Here is a 23,789-nt window from a genome sequence, read left to right as displayed (position 1 = left end):
ATCTCTTCGACGATCGGTCTGGCGTAGTGGGTGGCCTAGTGACCCTGCCTGTGAAGCCGATGGTCTCGGGTTCGAATCCCGGTAAGGGAATTTTTGTGTGATGGCACAGATATTTGTTCCTGAGTCATGGTTGTTTTCTTTTTATCTATCTATCTTTCTATATATATAAATGCAAGTGTCCTGACTGACTGACTGACTGACTGATTCATCAACGCAGAGCCGAAACTACAAAAGCCAGAAAGTTGAAATTTGCACACCAGATTGCACTTATAAAGTGTACAAGAGATAAGAAGCGATTTTGAGAAATTCAACCCCTAAGGGGGTTAAAAAGGGGATGAAAGTTTGTATGGGGTTAAAGTTTTCTTTTTAGCTAGGAATTTGAAACTTTTTAAAAAGATATATTATTAATATACAAGAAAACTAATTTCAGCGTTTTTGAAAATTCATCCCCTAAGGTGGTGAAAAAGGGGTTGAAAGTTTGTATTGATATCAAAAATTTTTTCGAGTGGTAGACTTGATTATTTGTATTTAGGGATATTATTAGAAGACAGGAAAAGTAATTTCAGCGTTTTGTAAAATTCTTCCCCTAACAGGGTTAAAAAGGGGTTGAAAATTTTAATCCATTACAAATGCTTTGAAACTTCTTAGAAAGGCATAATAGCCGATTACAAAAAAAATGATTGCAACGTTTTTGGAAATTCAACCCCTAGGGGGGTTAAAAAGGGGATGAAAGTTCGTCTTCGGGTGCAAATTTTATTTTAAGCTAGGAACTTGAAACTTTGTAAAAAAGTATCAAATTCAAATACAAGAAAACTAATTTCAGCGTTTTAGAAAATTCATCCCCCAAGGTGGTGAAAAAGGGGTTGAAAGTTTGTATGGATATCAAAAATATTTTCGAGCGCGGGACATGAATCTTTGTATTTGGGGATATTATTAGAAGACAATAAAAGTAATTTCAGCGTTTTGTAAAATTCATCCCCTAACAGGGTTAAAATGGGTTTCAAAGTTTGAATCCATTACAAATGCTTTGAAAATTCTTAGAAAGGCATAATAGCCGATTACAAAAAAAAGTAATTGCAACGTTCTTGGAAATTCAACCCCTAAGGGGATTAAAATGGGGATTAAAGTTCGTCTTCAGGTGCAACTTTTATTTGAAGCTAGGAACTTAAAACTTTGTAAAAAGATATATTATTTAAATACAAGAAAACTGATTTCAGCGTTTTTGAAAATTCATCCCCTAAGGTGGTGAAAAAGGGGTTAAAAGTTTTTATGGATATCAAAAAATTTTTCGAGTGGTGGACTTGAATCTTTGTATTTAGGGATATTATTAGAAGACAGGAAAAGTAATTTCTGCGTTTTGTAAAATTCATCCCCTAACAGGGTTAAAAAGGGGTTGAAAATTTTAATCCATTACAAATGCTTTGAAACTTCTTAGAAAGACATAATAGCCGATTACAAAAAAAACTAATTGCAACGTTTTTGGAAATTAAACTCCTAAGGGGATTAAAAAGGGGATGAAAGTTCGTCTGCGGGTGCAAATTTTATTTTAAGCAATGAGCTTGAAACTTTGTAATAACGTTTTAAATTAAAATATAAGAAAACTAATTTCCGCGTTTTTGAAAATTCATCCCCTAAGGTGGTGAAAAAGGGGTTGAAAGTTAGTATGGATATCAGAAATTTTTTCGAGTGTTAGACTTGATTATTTGTATTTAGGGATATTATTAAAAGACAGAAAAAGTAATTTCAGCGTTTTGTAAAATTCATCCCCTAACAGGGTTAAAAAGGGGTTGAAAATTTTAATCCATTACAAATGCTTTGAAACTTCTTAGAAATACATAATAGCCGATTACAAAAAGGGGGGAGGGTTAAAAAGGGGATGAAAGTTTGTATGGGGTTAAAGTTTTCTTTTTAGCTAGGAATTTGAAACTTTTTAAAAAGATATATTATTAATATACAAGAAAACTAATTTCAGCGTTTTTGAAAATTCATCCCCTAAGGTGGTGAAAAAGGGGTTGAAAATTTGTATTGATATCAAAAATTTTTTCGAGTGGTAGACTTGATTATTTGTATTTAGGGATATTATTAGAAGACAGGAAAAGTAATTTCAGCGTTTTGTAAAATTCTTCCCCTAACAGGGTTAAAAAGGGGTTGAAAATTTTAATCCATTACAAATGCTTTGAAACTTCTTAGAAAGGCATAATAGCCGATTACAAAAAAAATGATTTTGTAAAATTCATCCCCTAACAGGGTTAAAAAGGGGTTGAAAATTTTAATCCATTACAAATGCTTTGAAACTTCTTAGAAAGACATAATAGCCGATTACAAAAAGGGGGGGGGTTAAAAAGGGGATGAAAGTTCGTCTTGGGGTGTAAATTTAATTTTAAGCTAGGAACTTGAACTTTTTGCAAAAAAAGGTATTAAATTAAAAAACATGAAAACTAATTCAAGCATTTTTGAAAATCATTCCCCTAGGTCGTAAGAAAGGGGTTGAAAGTTTGTATGGAGATCAGATATTTTGTGAGTGCGGAACTTGAATCTTTGTATAAGGGCATAGGTACCTATTATGAGAATACAAGAAAAGTAATTTCAGCAACCAACATCAAAATTCACTTCACTTAAAACTTCATACAACTTGCTAAAAAAGAAAAGTACTTAATTTCAACATTGCTTGGATATGAAAATTATAGGTACTAAAGATGTAAAATGTTGAAGATAAGATTCCACGCGGACGAAGTCGCGGGCAACAGCTAGTTTAAGTAATATATATATTGTTGTCCGAGTACCCACAACAGAAGCTTTCTTGAGCTTACCGTGGGGCTTATTTAATTTGTGTATTAATATTTTTAAAAAAACATGTAATCCGCGTGTGCAAAAAGAGCCATTAACGCACAAAATTAATAACAGACGCACTATCCACTCGTTATGATGAACATTCGACACTTGGCGCGTGTACTTTGTGGCGCCGCGGTATTAGCGGATTACCGGCCGCTCATAAGGCAATGGTGATTGTCCGGATAAGCTTGTGCAATGCGCTTTCATTTTGTGTCAGGTTGACACGCTGTTAGAGCAATATCTTAAAAGTTCAAAATCTATATAAATAAAATTTAAGAAAGTTGTTTGTAATAGGTGCATTCCAATATCTGGGCTATAACCGCGAAAATCGAAGTTCGCAAATTGCGGGGATCTTTCTCATTTACCCCAATGACGGCGTAATTAGTCAGAGAAAAATCCCCGCAATTTGCAAATTTTGGTTTTCGCGGTAGCCCCTCTGGTTGCTGCTGTTAGGGCTGAACCCCTGGAGCCTGGCTCCCGTGGGCCGGACGCTTTGGGTGTCGGTGGGCCGGATTGGAACGCGTCGCGGGCCGGGGTTTGGAGACCCCTGAACTGAAGGTATATAATTTATGTACCTAGTCTACTGAAAAACAATAATCATATTTACTAAAACTGATAATAATTAGGAATGAATATAAAAATCAAGTAAAGTCTCGGAGGCCATCAACTCGACAGTAGTCCAAAGGTTATGAGCCATCGCTCGAAAAGATTGCACCATATCATTGGCTTACTGTCGAGTAGATGGCGTTAATTTCAATATTTAACAAATTAACACATATCAGTGAAAGAATAAGGATCAAAGTCAAATGGCGTTCTAACAGTTTTAATGTGCTGTCGAAAGATGGCAGTAAATTTCCTGTGGCCACAGAATAAATAATAGTACTAAGTACTGAGGACTCACTCTCTAACAAAACGCGTCTGTTACGATCAGCACAGATATGGCCGCTAGGTGGCGACAGCGCCACGCGTGGCTTATGGCTTTCCCCAAAATTGAGGCCGAACGAATGTACTTTTAGCTACCTGTAGCAAAGCGACGAAATCGCGGAGTGAGACACGCCTGCTGTGGCTACATAATTTACTTTGACAATGCGCCTCTATATTAAATTATCTTATTGCTTATAGGTTACCTACTTGTCAATGCGAACCCCTTTACAATAGCTTGCGAACTCCTCGGAGTTCGCAAACCACACTTTGAAAACTTCTGATCTAGAAACATGTCAAATCGATACAATTTATCGATTAATAGAACATAATCGTCCCTATTTTTTCCCCAAAAATCCAATTAAAAGAATACCTAAACATTTCCTAAAGCATCTACTAAGAGCACTAAAGTACTCCTAATTTTCGGTTTGCTTTAACGCACCCAACTGAACTAAACCCGTAATTTGGGTTCCACAAACAATGGTCACGTGCGGGGATCGAACCGACGCACACTGGAACCCGCCCATACATTGCTGTGTTTAAAACTCAACTTAGCAATTATGGGTATTTTGTACTGAAATTGAAATATATGTATGACCAGGGAAGTATTGTACCTCATTGCAGCAAAATACCTTCATTATCAGTTGTCATTACGTAGTTGCATTATGTCAAAGGTCTAAGATTTCATATATCACGTTCAGTGGTAATTAGCATCGATTATTAAATAAACTTGTTTCAAGCTATAGCAGGAATAATAACTCAAAATCCGCAATGTCTCATCTTGAGCAAGGTATGTTGATTACGTTTTACGTATTTTATATTCTAAAAACACTTTTGTGTTTGTGATATTTGGACAATAATAACTTATATTGTAATTTAATAAAAATGGTCATAATTCCTATAATGGAAAACATCTTTTGATACTTTTTAGGCACGATAGCTAAAAAAGTGGTCGTTATTATTATTCTTTATTCGAAAGCAAAAGATGTTGTCCATTTTTCGAAAACGGACGAAATTTTTTGCTCTGACTATTTGATCAGGCGTTTTTACTGTAGCGAAAATGTAACTTTTTCGCACTAAAACAATGATTTAGTGCGTAATATTTTACCCTAAGGTTACTTCTATTCATTTCGACGGTTTCAGATGAGAAAAGCGATTCAATTTTACTTCAACGACGAGAATTGTGCAACACGATATTTAAAAGTAAATACAAAACAATGAAAAACAAATTTGAAGACCTTTATAAATTTAAGCGAGGAATAAGGATTTTAAAAACTATCGAGAGAGATTTAGTCGTAAAACTTCCAGAATCGACAACATGACGGATGTTTTTAATAGGCTCTTGGTTTCCTCTGATCCCCTCATCACCAGCATACGACCTCTGCCAATTATGAATACAAAAATATTTCACCCGGAAGCTGTCGATATGTTTATCGATGAATATGTACCTTTATCATAGGAATATTTTTTTTATACAAATATAATGTAAATAATAATTATTATAAGCACTACTTGACATTACGAATGCAGAATGGTACTTTTTTTGCTTAATTTTACTTTTTGTAGTTTTGAGCACAGCAATGTATGGGCGGGTTCCAGTGTGCGACGTCCCGAGCGGTGTAATAGACTTATGATGGATGGGTACACGCCTTGGTGTTTTGTCAGATAATTGGTTAAATATAAATTTATAATATATTTTCGGTTGTGTACTTCGAAAGTTTCCATATAACGTAGTAAATATTTTTGTACAATATAATAATTATAGAAGTATAAAACAAAATAGAAAAGAACACCGAACAATTTGTGCTCAAGTATGTGCAGGCGTTGTGATTACAATTATACAATGACCTAGAATCCGCACTATTTTAGGTGTCATGTGTACCGTTAAAATAAAAGAAAAAATAATAAGTAATTTTCAAGACTATCTACGCAAAAATAGCTTTAATTAGGTACTTGTGTTATATCTATTCATTAATAATAGGAAAAGTGTAATAATCCGCATCTTAACCACCCTATAGTTTTATCACATTCCCTTTGAAGCTGAAGCGAGAAAATTAATAACACCCCTAATATTCCGAAGCACTGCATAAGTAATACTAATGCTTTCGTAATAAGTATTATTGCGACACCCCTGTAATCCCTCAAAGGAAAAAAATGTGCGGCTAACATTTTCCAATATTAAGAAGAAACTGCAAAGTTGCACTTTGAGTAAGTAGGTATCACATTGCCTTGGGTTGTCACTTGAATGGTGATTTGGTGATTTTATATTATGACTGTTAATTTGTGTCTAGTATAAAATGGGTTACTTTATGCTCTTGTTGTTGTTGTTGTTCTTGTTGTTCTATTCTACTACCTATTACAAACTACATACTACAATTAAATATATCTTCGTTTATTCTTTATCTTGTCAAAGTTGTAACGTTCTAAAACTGAAGTACAAACTAAATAAAATCAGTCTTATCATTATCAGTTTCCGCTTGAAGGATCGTGGTGTCATAGTTGGGAATTGACATTTTAGGTCATTAATCATTTCCCGCATCGGGTGTAAGGGTGATCGCCCACTAGAGGTGTGAACGGGTTAGTATTGTGTACCCATAAACCTACGGTGATTTATAGTACCTATACATATGAGAATAGAGAGCCGGCTAACTGGTCAGAAAGGCATCTGAAAATCCCTGAAACGGAATAATGTTAAATTTTTTAATCATTTTAAGGCTATAATACCGTAATAAATAAACTAAAATTCGTACATAACACTTCTTATGTAGGTAAGTATACAGTTTATTATCGTACCTACTATGTGATATTACTTTACCTACATATACCTAGTCAACAACGGTCCGATAAGTAGATGAGTAGTAAAAAAAGAAAAAAAACAATGTCTTACATAACCAGATGTCTTAAGTTTCAAGATTAGCTACAGACACCATGCACTAAAGTCATCCATTTATCACTTTGGTTTTTGTCCCTTTCCATTCAATATACTTTTTGCGAGTACCTAGATTAAATTTCGTCTCGCTCCACCCTACACCATTAATATGTGCCACCAATTTAAAAAGAGCTTCAAATCCATCCTTTGGATCTGTACTATGTTGGAAGAGGAGTGTGTAGTAAGAACCAAGGATATATCTCAAGCAAAATTGGTGATGACATTTCTGGACACGTCATTTTATTTTTAACACGTCTGGTATCGTTGCATTGATTATGAATTTCGCAGGTTTTGAAATTATGCTGCAAATACTGCAATGGCAGAAATTGATATCCGATGACAAAGCGAATAGTGTCTGTGTTTTTTTAATTGAAAGAGAATATCCTTGGCGTTGTTATTATTAGGAATTTCGGCATAATAGTACTTCTCCTTTGATTAGTAAATTTCATTCTTAATCACGTAGGCTAATGAGGCTGTTATGTTTACTTACTGAGCTCACAACAACGATGAGGCGTCACCAACCATAACTTATTCAGCAAATTACTCTTTAATCAGTGGTTTCAGTAATCAACACCCAATGCCCAACAATGGGCACGTGCCCACAAACACAATGTAAGACAGATTACACAGAAATCATCCCACTACATTATTCGATGCCGGACCAATCACTTTTCTTTCAAACGTTTAAAACACTAAGAAATTTGTATTTGCGGCCTCAAAGTTCTTATTTTTATACAGTTAGAATTTACATTGGATTAACACCACTGAATTGGAAATGTGGGAATGAATTTCAAATGCAAACGGTTGGAATAATCACCCCTTTCATGACCATTATATCTTTGTCTTCCCTGGTTTATGGTGTTAATGCGCTGGGAGTTCTAAGTAAAATGGTTATTATTTTCAAAATATCGTCGTTTTTGACACGCGTATGACACGTGTCTTGGTAAAAAAGCAAAGCGTTGGTTCGGAAATGACCTTAAATACCGTCATCAAGGAGTTTGATTATGTTTTTTATTTACGTACGTTTACGTGCTGGTTTTTATTTAAATTGTAAGCATATTGTGAGTATATGTGAGGAAATTGTTTGTTTTATAACAGCATTGTGGAGTTAACCGTGAACTTGTATTTACTTGTATTGTAGCTTATATTAATACCTACCTACTTACCTATATGTGTATATTAACGTGGGTATAAAACAAAAACTAAAACACTTTTATAGTATTACTCGTACACAAGCGATATCACTAAGTTTATCAAACAATATAAAGTTTTATACAGTATGACAATGTGCTTGGTAATGTGAACTATAAGTTTGGCTGATATATAACTATCCCATGTAATTAAAAAGCTTGCACCATTACACCCTTACTTCCAACTGATTTAATTAAGCCAATAATCTTTAAAATTTTAATATCAGTCTAAAAAGAGCATTCTTCGACCCCACATATTACGTGGTATGAAATTGTGAATATGATCCCAGTTTCACAATACCCGGAGCCCGGAACAGAATGGCGACACCCCGCAGAGATCGAGGGAGTAAGGGCCTCTCGTATCCACTCTTGGATAGACATTTTTAGTACTTAAGGTATTTCCATTTTCTATGTTGAAATATATTTTTTATTTTAGAAAAGGCCCCTTATTTTTGACGGTCAAAATTTAATTGTAAGCTTTCCATCATAGCCAAATGGTTAAGTAATAGATTTCTTGGTCGTCCCTTAAAAAAATAATGTGGTAAATTGAACAATAGAATTAATCAGTGCGGTTCACATGTTTTTGCTTGAAATTTTGTCTCACAGAGTAGTAAAACAACATTGTTAGAAAATTTCTGTTACTAAAATATCTGTGAACTTATAATATAATACATACTTACTCTTTTCCAATGACGGTGTGAAATCGGCATTAGCTATAAGCGCTCATTGATAACCAAGGTGCGTTCACACAGTTTTGTAAATCACAAAAGGCTAATTTTACGACACGTGGCGTCATTTTAATAACTTTCTGCTTAGTCATCGCGTGTGGGAAGCGTTTAATGAGATTTCAATTTCGTTATTAGGGTATATAAAGGTGAGTTGTGGTGAGAACTCTTCTTTTAGCAAAGCAGGGCAGAATAAGTTCCTAAATTTCAAATAAGGACCTGTTCTTCTGTCAATGTCGATTAAAGTCAACATTTGTTCTTAATTATAATAGGTCACCTTGGCCGTTATTTTACCTACCAAGTTACTTATCTTTAGTAAAAAATATATTTCCTTCACTGGCGAAGAAGAACGGGTAAATTTATTTTGACCGTATAAGTATTTGTCAAACTAAGCAGCACTAACCGTTTGACGGAAGTGATGAAAGAGCCTTAGTCTTTTTAGACCTCTAAATAAGGCTTGACTCTATTCTAACGTCTCGTCTGAAGTCTATACTAAGGATGGTGATACTTATTTCAATATGTTCTTGACGGAAATTATTTGAATTAGGATGCAATAAATACGTCTCAGCTGCGAGAGTGATAAAGGTCTCAAAATACGGTAATACTTAACTACTATTGTGAATGTACGAGATGGTTGTACAGTCGACGTCAAAGATATGTATACACTTTGGCACCTTACTCTTTTGGCAATTTGGCGTTATAAGGCGAAAACAGCATTTCTCAAAAAGTTTGAACATTTCGACCACCTCTTAGATTTCTATAAAATTGGTATGCTGGTAAAGTATATGAGGCTAAGCCACTTCCACCATATTTCCCAAAATGTCCCAGAAAGTTTCTATGAAACATTCCTTTTTTGTTACCAGATTTCCTTACACATTTGGTATCTACTTAACAAAAAGGAATGTTTCATAGAAACTTTCTGGGACATTTTGGGAAATATGGTGGAAGTTGTTCAGCTTCATGTACCTACTTTACCAGCATACCAATTTTTACAAAAATCTAAGAGGTGATCGAAATGTAGGTACAAACTTTTTGACGTCGACTGTCGACATAATGAGTGCCTACCAATATGTCAAATATTACAAACAAATGCTCAACCATTCGATACTTTTTTTTTTAATAATAAAAGCCACCCTTTCCCCATCTTTATTAATTATGAGTGTATGGATGTATGTAAAACAGTCATAACACGGCACCTGACCGATGCATTTGCATGGATATTGAATGTCCAGTAGCGGTCACAATCAAGGGATGATTTTACACGTCACAGATTATTACCTTCTGTAGAGAGTACAGAATATAATGGAAATTCCACATACGGCAAGGTAATTAAATTGATTTATTCCTACTGCTAGCTTACTTGAGCACTTCCTAGAGATCTTGAAGAAAACAACCAGGTAATTCCGTGCCAGGCCACGGAATTTGGTTACAAACTTTTATGCAAAAGAAAAAAGTTTTCAGGAACCTGTAATACTTTTTAAGAAGGGAAGCTTTATGTAGGTACTAAATTTTAAAACGAGTTAAGGGGAACTTGGATGGGTGGGTTAAAATACCTAACACGATGTTCGCAAAGAACTATTTAATAACATTAACGTTGGTTATAAATATCTATAAATTGATCACACTTTGATTGTCGCTGATATATTTGCTCCTGCTAATTTATGTTCCTACTGTCCCTAGTCCAAATATTGCATAGGTCATATTCATATACAAATTTACTCCGGGTATTTTTTGTTTGCATCGTTACCTTTTTAGTTCCGTAGCCAAATGGCAAAAATCGGAACCCTTTTAGATTCGTCATGTCTGTGTGTCTGTCTGTCCGTCCGTATGTTACAGCCACTTTTTTCCGAAACTGTAAGAACTATACTGTCAAAACTTGGTAAGTAGATGTATTATGTGAACCGCATTAAGATTTTCACACAAAAAGAGAAGAAAAACAATAAATTTTGAGGGTCCCCCATACTTAAAAATGAAACTTAAAATTTTTTTTTCATCAAACCCAGACGTGTGGGGTATCTATGGATAGGTATTCAAAAATGATATTGAGGTTTCTAATATATATTTTTTTTCTAAACTGAATAGTTTGCGCGGGAGAAACTTCCAAAGTGGTAAAATGTGTCCCCTCCTGTAACTTCTAAAATAAGAGAATGATAAAACTGAAAAAAATATATGATATACATTACCATGCAAACTTCCACCGAAAATTGGTTTGAACGAGATCTAGTAAGTAGTTTTTTTTAATCGTCATAAACCGTAAACGGCAATTTATTATGTTACTTGCTGCTACGGAACCCTTCATGGGCGAGTCCGACTCGCACTTGGCCGCTTTTTTTGTTTTTGTGTCGATGAAAGTTGTACTTATAAATGCAAAATAATGTATGTAGGTAAGAATGTGCATTTTGGCGTACTTTCTGCGAATTATAGAATCCGCCTATTCTATGGACGTCATGGTTAAGGCTTCCATTTAGAGAGGGCGCGTTTAAGTGATATTAGGAGGCGTACGCGTCATGATTGATTCTGCAGACTGCGTTATGGTACCACTTATCGATGATGGAACAATTAAGTAGTTAATACCTACCTATACATACTTGTGCAGTGTTTATTATTATTATTATTTTTTATATATTAAACGAGCCTCAGTCCTGTTTACCAACTTGGTTGCAAAGCGAGTGCAACCAATTCTTCTATTCATCTGATTTATTTTTTAAAGTATCTACATAAGATTGAAAATATTCATTACCACCACTGCACTGTCACGATGATATTTAATAAGGATTACCACAATAAAGGACCAATATTATCAAATCACTCCGTGGCTTATAAAATACAAATGTAATACAATAATTATCATAAATTATATACTTATTTCAGGTTCTTTAAGATAAACTCTTAAAAAATCTCAGGGGATGTAATACATTTATCTTAACGCTTATTACTGACTTGTATATTATCGGCGCGATTCGGAAAGTGAATTAGAGATTAACTAGATACGATATAGTAAAGATATGTGACGTCCCACGGATAAAGGTACATTATGGCGATTGGCGCTTACGATTATTAACGTCGCTCCAATATTATTGCGGAGCTATGCGACGTAAGCGCCAGCCGCCATAAGGTACCTTTTGTCGTGGAACGTCACATAACTTTACTATTTCATATCTAGTGAATCTCTAATTAATTTCCAGAATCGCGGCGCCAGCCGCCATAAGGTACTTTTTGCCGTGGAACGTCACATATCTTTACTATTTCATGTCTAGTGCATCTCTTATTCATTTCCCGAATCGAGCCGTATGTCTCAAAGTAAGAATTTGTACGAATGGCTTAACTTATAGTGTTCAAAATTTAATGTAATTAATATTTGATTTTACATTACCAGCACAGTATATAGTATAGCCATAATAATAAAGTATGATAAGTATAAAAATGATCGTATAATGGCATGGTAAAGTAACCGTCATGTGCATGTTTTTATGTTCGGCATAATGCATGCCGATGTAATACGAGTCGCGCATGTATGTCACAACCCCTTTCGACTTTCAGGAGGGCAATTCTGATACAAGCTTTATCATAGAGAAATAAATAAGCTTACTCATTTTTCCTTGGCTTTAATTTACTACAAAAAAAAAATTATGAAGCTAAAGTTGACCTTATCCTTAAGGCTTAAGTAATATAATTATTTATTAAACTTACTTATTAGTATGCTGTGTTAATTTGTGTCTTAATTACCAGTAAAAAGGTATTATTAAGTAAATAAATATTCCTGTTGGTACCTACAAATCTTGGCTAGAATATTATACACGTATCATATAAATAATTAAATAACTGAGATACCGAATAACTGTTGTATATAAACATAAGTTCACTTCATCATTAGTTAAGTTAGTTAAGTGGAATGGCACATTTGATATGTGATGTAATAATTTTTCATACAAATCTTACATTTTGATATGACAGAATAACCCACCGACAATCCGACACAAGCCAACTCCCCAAATCAAAAAAGCAATATGTAACAAATTTGTTTTTCAATTTCGCACCAATTTTGCATACGGAGCCCCCAGAACATAACGCAAGCAAATAAAACACCATTGTGGTTTTTACGATGCGTAAATATTTTTTTTTAGCTTTTATTGACGCAAGGTGGAAATGAAAAGAGGATTTCGTCGCAGAAATTCGTTAATAACGCGTCGAGACTGTTTTTTGCGTTTTAGGAGTTGTGCGGTTTTTACTTTTTGCGATCTGGGTGACTTGATATGTTTGATGGGGTTTCTTTTAGAAGGGTTGCAGTCTTTTGAATATTTAACGAGGCGTTGGCTAAAACCTGCCTTTTCTAAAAATAGACTAATACCTGAATTGAAGACATACAATTATTATTTTTTGCTTATCAGTTATCACTTTTTAATCAATGATTACATGCACAATTGTACACACATTACTATTGAAACTATTTAATTTCTTTTTAGTTTTACATGTATGTAAAATGTATAATTATAGGTGCAATAAAGAATATTTACTTACTTACTTTATAACAAGAATTACCTGTACTTAAATGTGCCCTTTATGAATGAGGAATGAGTGTAAATTATTCAGCCTTCAGGACAAATCCATCACCAAAGTGTCCCCTAAACCTAAACATAGACTCAATTCACCGTCAATATTTCAAATTAGTGCTTCTAATTCAATACTCCGGCCGGTAAAGTGACATAACTCCAATTACGTAATTTCTAAGGCTATGTCAATGCACAAATGGCGACAAATTGATGCGGTGGCCAGCGCACATGTGACTCTCGATTGAGGATACATTAGCGATGAAAGGGTGTATTTAGTATTGACGTTATCGTATATTGTAACAGTTACGGGCATGTACTTATTGATCAAAGTTGTTATCAGCTGATGAGAAATGAATGAAAATTACATTCTATACATATACACTGCAATAAAATCTGCTAAATATTGTATTTAATATATAATGAATAATTTTTAATGATCTTTTGATGATATACACCTTATCTCACGGTGTTAATGTTATAATAATAAAACTATTTTTGTCACCACCGAACTCTTGTTATAAACATGTAAATAGCAGAAAAAATGCGTGTGAATCCCCACAACAGTCCGCCATTTTAAATCACACGTAAATAACCCTAAAATATTGAAATCATCAGTGATCGATGATTGCCACCTTGTCTATATGCAAATACCATAGTTGGCAGTCAAATTTGACTTTCAAATAGAATTTGTTTATTTTTTCGATACGCTGCCTAATAGTGCATGGTATTCGATTTTTCAATCGTATGCAAAAGCGTTGATTTGTTGGGTTGTGACACTGTGGCGATCGGTCTTCGCAATTTTGATCGGTCGGATTGGATTTTTGATGGGTGCCAGTCAGCGTGAGGGATTCTTTGTTACCACATATGCGACGGGTAAAATTATTATGCAAATCTGTCTTTATATGTAGAAATGAAAACGATTTTTTTTTTCATTTATAATACTGATTGATAACTCAGACCTAGAGTTGCTTTAATAAGATGAGTAAGTAAGTAACAAAGTTTCAAATTAGATGTCGAATAGGTATATTGCGTATATTGTATTTGGTATTTCTCACGTAGAATAAATGTCTGCTTAGTTAATTGATTAGTTAAGTAGGTATTATATTAGATATGTCAGAGTCAAAAGTGACGTTTCTTGAAACAAAAACAAAACATATCTAATCCATATCGTATCTAGACGTAATATTTGACGTATCTTTAAGTTCGAATCGGGCCGTTAGTTTCTACATCGGAGCCCAAGGAGGTCTAATAGACCGAGAGCTAGCTACGGAAATAGGTTTGCAATATATAGAGCAACGAAATCCCTCTAGTTAGTGTGCCATACTATCATTATTAATTAATTCGGGCGCCTGGCAGCTCCGTAGCGAGCTCTTACACTATAAGTTACTAAAGGTTTAACGTGAAAAAATACCTACTGTTTTTCTTTCACTGGTATACTTATACACAATCAGAATTCAACAAAATATTTTCGACGATAATACTTATAAAATTGTATGCAAGTGTTAAACTATACTCAAACATTGAATTATTTAAAAATACTATTAGGGATGCGAATGTTCTTCGTAAAGTTTGTGGGAATTTTATGGCATAAAAGCTAAATCAGCAGGGCTCCGCTTAATTACCCCTAAACGTGTCGATTAGTTTCCGATTCCAGAGATTAAACATACCCCGTTTCTATTTACTAACCCTCTAGCATACCATATTATTCATGCATGCGGACCGAAATAAAAAGTACTGTACTGCAAAGGCATAGTGTTTGCCTCAACGGCATTTATAATGTTGTATAGAAAACAAGGGTATCTATTGTGTAATTAATTGTGAGTGTGCATAAATTTGGTTTAAGATTTAGCCGTGTTTTTTAGATGGTTTTCATGAGGTCTTTTTTATATTGTAAATTTTAGATTAGATGTTCACACCATTCATCACGTTCCTTGTGACGTATACGAGTACATGTCAGTGTATACTTACACGGTAGTTCTCACACAGCGTGGCTCAATTCAGCAATATGTACTTCTGTTAGTGCTTAATGTAACATGCAATATGTAGACCTGTGTCTAGATTTGCGCGTGTCGCTGTCGTCATAGTGACGGCTATATTTAGTCCAACAAAAAGTGATATTGGTCTTTACTTTGGTATATGATTAATTAACAACTTTTTATACCACCGCGCCGGGAAAAAAGCATACGTCCCGCCTGATAGTAGACAGTCACCATAGTCTGTGAATACCTGCAACTCCAGGGGTGCTATATGTGCGTTGCCGGACCTTTAAAAACCAGTTCACTCCTTTTTTAAGGACCCCATACTGTAGTCCATTGAGAAAACTTCGGCAGGGACCTCATTCTACAGCCGGAACGTCCGCAAGAGGAAATGCGTCTTAAACCGCACTGTGTGTGACCATTTAGGTTCTAGGTTAATTTTTTTAATCATTGTTAAAGAGCTTTATCGCTTAGCAAGGTTCTAGGTTGTGAGGATGAACGTTCGCATCACGTAAACCAACTCTTCAGAGCACAGCACATTGTACAAGCGGCAGTCACACAAGGAGGCAGTCTCCTTATACTTAAAGGTTACAGGGGCAAACTAGGGGCTCTAGCCTAAAGATGATAGCAGTACTCCGTAACTTTAATCATGGTTAAATATTAGGTTTAGCAGGCGTAACTGCACTCATTTAAAAAATAGTTTGTCTTTATCCTTAAGGGGCTCACTGATTATCAGTTCGCCGGACGATATCAGCCTGTCAGTTGTTCGGAGCTGTCAAATTTTGCGTTTAACTGACATTAACAGGCCTGGATTAGCCTGATAATCTGTGGGCCCCTTTACACTTAAAAATGTTGTTTCCGTAACTCTTTTCAAACTTTTCTAATAGTGTCATAACAACTTACCCAAACTATCGTTATCTTTTCACATCCGCCTAATGCACTTCTTCAGGAACCAATTGAAGACTAAATCGGTCTCTGGAAACTTGGATCCATTTTGCCGTCGTCTAAGAAACTTACCTTAAGTTAAAGTTGCCGTTGAGCGCAAGTTTTCTTGTGCGGTTTAAGTACCATCCATCTAAGTTAGGTGTATGTGCTCAAACGGTCAGTTAAAGTTGATGTATCTCAGTTAAATTTAAGTTTTGAGTTATAAACTCAAGCCTTTGGTTGAAGGGAACAGGTACCTTTGTGGAATATTAAGCAAAATATATGTTTACCGGACAATAAAGTTTCACACCTATAGTGCAGAAAGGATTTGTGATTAAAATGCAATATTTATCATAAAAATTATATTTTTAAATAAAAAAATATTGAGAACAGGCATAAAAGGCAGTAAATTTTAAAATAATACGCTATATAAAACTTACGTGCAAGTCAATTGGTATGACTTATCAGAACATAAACTAAATACTTAAAATAAGCCGCGTTATTCACTAAATTCTTAAAATTATGCCTAAAACTCAACCCCTTCCGTTGTCACAGTCGGGTAAAATATACAGATTTTTATACATAGAAATCACTCTTTCCCAAAAAAATTACTTTTTACTCGATCCCTTCAATCCAAGTCCGTATGGCTATGTACAGCTTGGAAAAAAAGTAGAAATTAAAAAATGGCAACACAGTAGTATCGTCTCGTTTTCTTATATAAATTGGGTTGAAAGTAGGGTTTGCACGACGGATCCGAAATGTATGGGAAGATCCGCGGATCCAGATCCAGATCCGAATAATTTCATACATTTCGGATCCGGATTGCAAACCCTAGTTGAAAGGGACGACACTACAGTGTTGCCACTTATTAATCTACTCTTTTTTGCCAAGCTGTAGTTATCTTTTGATGCTATAATTTATCACTTTTATCAGACTACCATGGCGGTCCCTGTACAGTCGCTGAATAATATACAAAATAGCCATTTTAAACTCTAGACCAATATTCGTTAATTATCTAGTTATGCGAAGACAGTAACAGATTTGATTTATAAGTGCTCATTTAGACGATGCGAGAACTCGAATGCGAGTTTCATTACATTGCCGGTTTTGATTGGTCAGTTGAATTGGACGTAACCAAGTCCGCAATGTAACTAAAATCGCATGCGAGTTCACGCTCCGTCTAAAGGCCGAGCCACACCGGCTTGCGTGTGCGTGACGTGCGCGTGTGCGTGCGCTAAAATGTTGGAGCCGCACACGCACACGTCACGCAAGCGGTGTGCAGTCTCTCATAAGGATCTGTATACTACAACGCGGCACGCGCACGTGCACGTCACGCACACGCAGCCGGTGTGCACAGGCCTTAAATCAGCCTTAATGGCTACTGAATAGTAATCGAAACTCATTGAAACATGAGCACAGACGCATTAACAACTTAATAAGTAAAGACTTGGTAGTGGGATATTCCCTTGCTAAGCTTAAATCTACGAATAATTACAATTATATTGCTTACAGTTTCGTTTATGTTATTTATTAATCGTGTAAAGCAGTAAGCCGGTACTAATATAGAAGACGCATTTGGTATTTGAGTATTTTTGTTCGAATTTACAATTTAAATTAAATTAATTAAACTAATGGGAATAAACAATACGTGGCTGGTTCCAAATTATAATAATCAGTATATGTACCTATATAAAATTCAATACGGGTGTGTATTGCAATGTTAATTGTTTTTCATTGCTATTCATGGCAGTGTATAAGTTTTGAAAAGTTTAAATGTAAAATTAAATTTGTCTATTAAGCACTAAGAAATATACTAGTTCCTTCATTACTGATACTGACCAGTAAAGGTAATTCAGGAAAGCTGGCACGAATGGATTGCATGACACGGATTCACGTACCTAAATCACGTTCATGTTCATGTCACTGTGCGACTTGTAGTGAAACAGGAGCCTCGTAATATTTTATAAACTACTGGGTACATACATTTTCGTTTGTCGAAAGAAAAAAAAATACATTACTTTTTTACATCATTGGTTAATGTTTGAGATTGATATAAGTAAAATAAATTTGTGAATTTACTGGAAATATTTGCTATCGTGGAGTTTTCGTCTATTAACATTTTTTTCACACTGGCACCACAATACAGAAAATTACAGCATTCGATATGAAATTTCGCTGTTATGATTTTTTGCAGTTGAATTTGTTAATTGGCAAACGAGTTAATATTCAACTCATTTTAGGGCTTTTTTATGAATATACTTATTACATAATTCAAGTTAAATTATCGACTGATAAATCTTATTACCTCATCAGAAATATGTTGTATACTGACAACCAAGCATTGGTTTAAAATGGCACCGGAAATAGTCCAGGAAAAACAATGCCGGGACAGTCTCGAAAATAATTTATATGTATTCACACTGCTTTTGGGCGGTTATATGACAGAATTGTCTAAATACACGATTTGCCTATAGGTACTAGAATCAATTTGTATGTAATCATTTTTTCATGTACACATAGATAATTTATTTATTCACTCATTTAAACTATTCGTGTCAGTTCTCCTGAAATCATCCTTATGTGTAATATAAGTATTTATAACAACTGACCATTTAAGTAATTGAGCAAAGTTGTTTTACGACTTAGCTTTACTATCATAATTTTAACTATAGCATTTGAAGGCAGTAATTTTAGTCGTATAAATGATAATAATATAAGTAATATATTGTGGCAAATGTGTGCGTCTTCTATTTTATTCGCATTGAGAAGCTTATAGAATTTTAGGATTTGTCCTCTACAAAATTTTATTCTTATAAAAGAGCAATAAGCATACCAATTTAATTTATGTACAAAACTCTTATCCGCATAATGTCGGTTTAATTCGCAATTTGTGCTAGTTAATACATCTCAAAATATTTACATCAATGTAAACTATTCTTGTATTTATTTAAGAATTAATTAGCACAAAATAGCAAAAAAAAATATTAGCAATAAGAGTTTTCGAGAGATCATTAGGAAAACTTCTTTTATTTAATCATCTCCTTAAATAAATTACATATCACATTTGAACACATCCTTCCATTTTGTAATTACTAAAATGAAATTGCTTAAAATGAATAAGATGAGTTTGATGAAAGAATTTTTGTTCCCGAAACGTTTTGTTCCCATTTTGGTTACTAAAAAGACAGTTCAACTGAGATTCTAATTTTTACATTCAGTTTAGGTAAAGTTTATGGATTTATGCAAATTTAAATTAATTGACGATTCTAACTTTGATGAAAACAAAACGCTTTATACAACATCATATACAACGGATAAAAAACTAGCATAATACTAAGGTAATTACGAATTAAAGTCGAATATAAACTACATAATTATCGTACAAGACCCTTTCATTTCTTTAACACTCCATTGATTAATTATAACAGCTCCAAATTAATTCAATAAATGATTTACTCAGACGATAAATTTTGGGCATAGAATAATTAATTTCAAGTTTTGAGTTTAACAGAAATGTCAGAGCATATTAATCATCTAAAATTAACTTTTATACAAGAAATATTATTAAAATAGACCTTCTCTGATAAAATTTTCATTTTACATAACTTGGCACTCTCCACTCCCTCTTTACATATAAATACGCTAGCGCTATTCTAAAATAAACATTTTTATTACAAAAATAATAAAATGAGATCAATCGATGATAATTTTTAGGCTGCTCTCTTTGGAACAATTTCTGGGAAAACGGACTTTATTTTCATACTAAAATAAAATCTATTTTTGTATAATATAGAACATATGTGGTCCACCTTCCGAAGAAATTTCTAAATAGTAATTAAGATAGAGATAAGTATTTCTAAGTGTTCAGTTCAGATAATAACTATGGATTAAATACTTCAACACCGAAAGCGGAATGTAAAATTGACAAGTGAATAATTTATTTAGTTGGTAAAATATGTTTTATTTTTGCACTACAATTTATAAAAAAATACCAATATTGAGTAAGTAGGTTAATTATTATGAAATTCACTTTTCGAATGCCTCACTTTCCCTCAAAGTTCTAGTTATATTTCCCGCATTGCCGTTCAATCTTTATATAAATAATCTCAATACATAAGGAGAATAATTAGTCCAAATCTACAAAAAGTATGTAACAAGTTCAGAATATTCATGTACAAAAACATGTCAAAAAGTGCGTAAGTTTAATATACAAATACAGTTTATACAACAACTGTTTATGTGTCTATCATAGTAAAAAGGCTATTTATAAAATAACCGATAGACATAAAATGTATACAAAATTAACAAGCGTGACACAGGAGTAGTTGGCACTACTCATTGCACGCTAGATGGCGGTGCAAGTTTCGCGAGTATGTGATTTCATCGTTTACTTAAGAACTTCCAACCGAGCATGAGGAGCACAGCCGTGCAGATGGAGCCAGCAGACAGCTTGTCAGGTAGTATTGACGAGAACAACGAGCTATCTGACGAGTTGTCCGGCGATGATTCTTCAGGTGATACTGCGTCAGTCTGGAAAAGTAAAGAAAATTTCATTAAAAAACATGTCTTTTTATTCTTTTCATTTATTTATCATAACCGAAATGTGCAGAAACTAAGGTAAATCACTGCATCACAGCATTTTAGGATTTACCCGAATAGGTACATCTTAATCTTACTTTTCCTCGTGCAAATATAATGCTATCCAAAAATTAAATAATATTTGAAATATGTAAAGTGAAATTTTTTGTCGTTTCATAAGAAAATATGGGCAAAATATTAAATAAACATGAGGCAAAATTTCCAACATAGAAACGCGATCGCATTATGTCCTTACAATAAATATTAATGGCCGGTAAACACTCACAAATATTAAATGTGCAGAAAATTACAAGTACCGGTTTTCCTGTAATCTTTTATGTTTTGTCATCCGTCAAAATGTATTTTCGCATTTTCGTGGATCACTGGAGAGGGGTCCTCGGGCTTTTTGTGAGCGGCGTTGGGTCCTTCAATTCTTTTTGCGTCTCGATCCGTCTTATTCGCTTCGACGCCATTAATATGCATAAGTAAATTGCTGAGATGATCTAGAGATGGGTGTGTTTGAGCGTTGAGATTTTTTGTTATTTGATGTTTATTGCACATTTACATCTATCTAGAACTTTGGCAGATTATGAAGAGGAAAACAAAGTAAAGCCTAGATACTAGATAGGTTATCTGAACTTTTCGACTTGGTTTGAAAAAGTCAAAAAAAGCATATACGATACGAGCATAACAGGTATTTGCTTTACGCAATATAATTTTTAAATACGTAACCATGTCAATATTCCCATTGCTCTTATTGGGTAGAGAGCTTGTGTTTATAACTTCCCAACTAATTCTAATAGAATACAAAGTATTTCACAGATTTAATCATTCACGATTTTTACACATTACTTAATTGTACAACGGGACATAATCGCGTGTTTAAGCTTTAAGATTTACCTCCGACGTTTCGAGGACGGCGTTGTCCCCGTCGTCTTCTCCGAGACAAAAGTATTTTAAGTCTAATAAATATTTAGTGATTCCACACAATTAAGGAAACGTCGTTGAAATGGAAACCCAAATGTGCAAAACAAATTGAATTTCCATTTTATCTCCATAGCATCAAAGTTCGCAACGTGCCGTAAAGATACAGCATACCCTTAACAAACACACCTGACTCATTTAAATATTCTGTCTTCAACCCCCATATCTATACAGAACTGGGGAGCTCTCCAAGATAAGGGATTAAAAAGAAAATGCCATCCCATTGTGGAGACACCCACTTGTACGTGGCGGAGCAATCATCCGAGACGCTGGCTAAAAAACGACATGAAACAGAAAAAGGCATTATAAAGGAAAAAGTAAAACATGTTTAAGAAGGGGAAATACTTGGAGTAGGAGGCCGTAATGGAGATGGCAAAACTGCAGCTCGTTAGTGAATGGCAAATTGAGATACGTGATGACTTTGGCTTTGTATTAGGAAGTAAAATGGCTCTTGTCTGCTTTTGAGTCGCATTTGCCTACCGGGTTTGAGTAATTAGGAATCGTAAGTAGCTGGAAAACTCAGCGTACTATTATAACCTCTTGACGGGTCAATTTTATCATTTCATACTAAGCAAGGCGAATACAAAGTAACTTTGCTATAAGAAACCTTACTTTAAAACTAAGAAACGGTAACAAAACAAGCGACAACAAAATACTAGGTCCACCAGTGAAGCAAGTTCTTTGCTTGTGAATCACAAAACACTTCGCTGGACTTAGCCAAGTGCTCAGGAAGCTGAGCCAGACGTTTTCGCGGAAAAACCTCAGGAAAACGGATCGAAAATAGAGTAGAAAAAATCGAGACATCTCCAGAAGCGACGGGTCTCAAGCCTCGAAATTCGAGCTTTGAAGTTCTGTTTTACACTGAACCGAACAGTGGTAGAAAATTACTCTTGATAGCCACTAAGAACACTCGTCAAGAGCAGAAAACGATTATTTTAATGCTGCACTTGTGATATAGCACTGCTAAGTATTTGTTGTTGGTAAGTTAACTCCCATTTTAAAGGCCCGAAACGCACTTATAGCCCCTCTAGTGTTTGTGTATGTCAATAAGCGACGGTAATCGCTTACCATCAGGCGAATCGTCGGTTCGTTTGCCCCCTAATTAAAGAAAAATCTTAACTACTGCAATTTAATTTGCACATTGTTGTGTTTACGTTTAAAAATGATGTTGTGCTCCAAAATATCGCATAAACTTAAACTACTTTAAAGTATTAAACTGTAAAACTGTGTTTTTGGATCTGTATCACGACTTGGATGTGTGTCACACATTTTATCATTTCTTGACAAATTAAATAAGATTAAATGCGGATCCGATCGCAAAAAAATAGACTTCTATACGTAGAAATAGTAGACTATAAGACGTTGTACGTATACTAATAGTACTTATGGTCATTATTGCAGCTAAGTACTCTGTAGGGCTAAGATGGTCGGCTCTTTATCATTTGTCACCATGCCTGTCACGTTCTAACATTTGTTAGAACGTGATAATTTTTTCATGCGTCACTTTCGCACTTACCTATTTAGGTGACATGACAGCATGGCATGACAGGTGATAAAAATGCGACACTTTCTTATACATATTACGCTACGGTGTGACTGCTTCCCAACCTTTGTTTTTCGCCACTCACCGTGCCGTATCATTAACTCGGAGTGGATGAGGTTTTTTCGACTTTTTAACGTTAATCCTTTTTTTATTTGTGCCAAAGAGTGGTGTCACTGATCTTTGAGAGGCGTCGCTCTGGATAATGCTCAATATGCTGATGATGCTAGATGTTAATTAGTGAATTTTGTACAGCAAGTGCAATACCTATTTCAAGAGGTTCTTATAGCATTTTCGCCGTCACATTTATGAGTATCGAAAAATATATCATGATAGGTTGAAGTTTTCCGTCTCATTGTAGTGGAGAAATAAAAATAATTAAAATTATCAAGGTAGGTCAGGTTAACTTAGGAAAAAAGCCAACAGCAACTCAACACTTATGATTTAAAATATTCAGCGTTCAGAGAATCCTGAATGGCTTAATTATTAAAATCTGTAACCGTAATATGTGAAATTATAACTGTCAGTTACTTGAATTCTCCGTGCCCATTATTCGCGCCTTCTAATAGAACAAAAAAGCATCATTATACTTTGAATTCAATAATAAATAACCTATCCAATGAACGGATTCGACACGCTG

The 23,789-nt window shown here is 34.5% G+C and overlaps 1 protein-coding gene and 1 long non-coding RNA gene across 2 annotated transcripts in view; both read right to left on the bottom strand.

Annotated features, from left to right (window-relative positions):
- Positions 1 to 23,789, bottom strand: part of LOC134666178 (uncharacterized) — a 163,340-nt gene that overhangs the window by 12,876 nt on the left and 126,675 nt on the right. The gene's annotated exons all lie outside the window — the stretch shown is intronic.
- The window catches only part of LOC134666064 (uncharacterized), a 128,113-nt gene continuing 121,738 nt past the window's right edge, over positions 17,415 to 23,789 (bottom strand). The window contains exon 3 of the mRNA XM_063523180.1: positions 17,415 to 20,577. Within this exon, the coding sequence (XP_063379250.1) occupies positions 20,428 to 20,577 (150 nt within the window). The 3' untranslated portion in view covers positions 17,415 to 20,427. The remainder of the gene's footprint in view (positions 20,578 to 23,789) is intronic.

Source organism: Cydia fagiglandana, chromosome 1, assembly GCF_963556715.1.
Source record: "Cydia fagiglandana chromosome 1, ilCydFagi1.1, whole genome shotgun sequence".
NCBI classification, from domain to species: Eukaryota; Metazoa; Arthropoda; class Insecta; order Lepidoptera; family Tortricidae; genus Cydia; species Cydia fagiglandana.
Note: the sequence above shows the minus strand (reverse complement) of the source record. Positions and strands in the feature narration are given on the sequence as shown.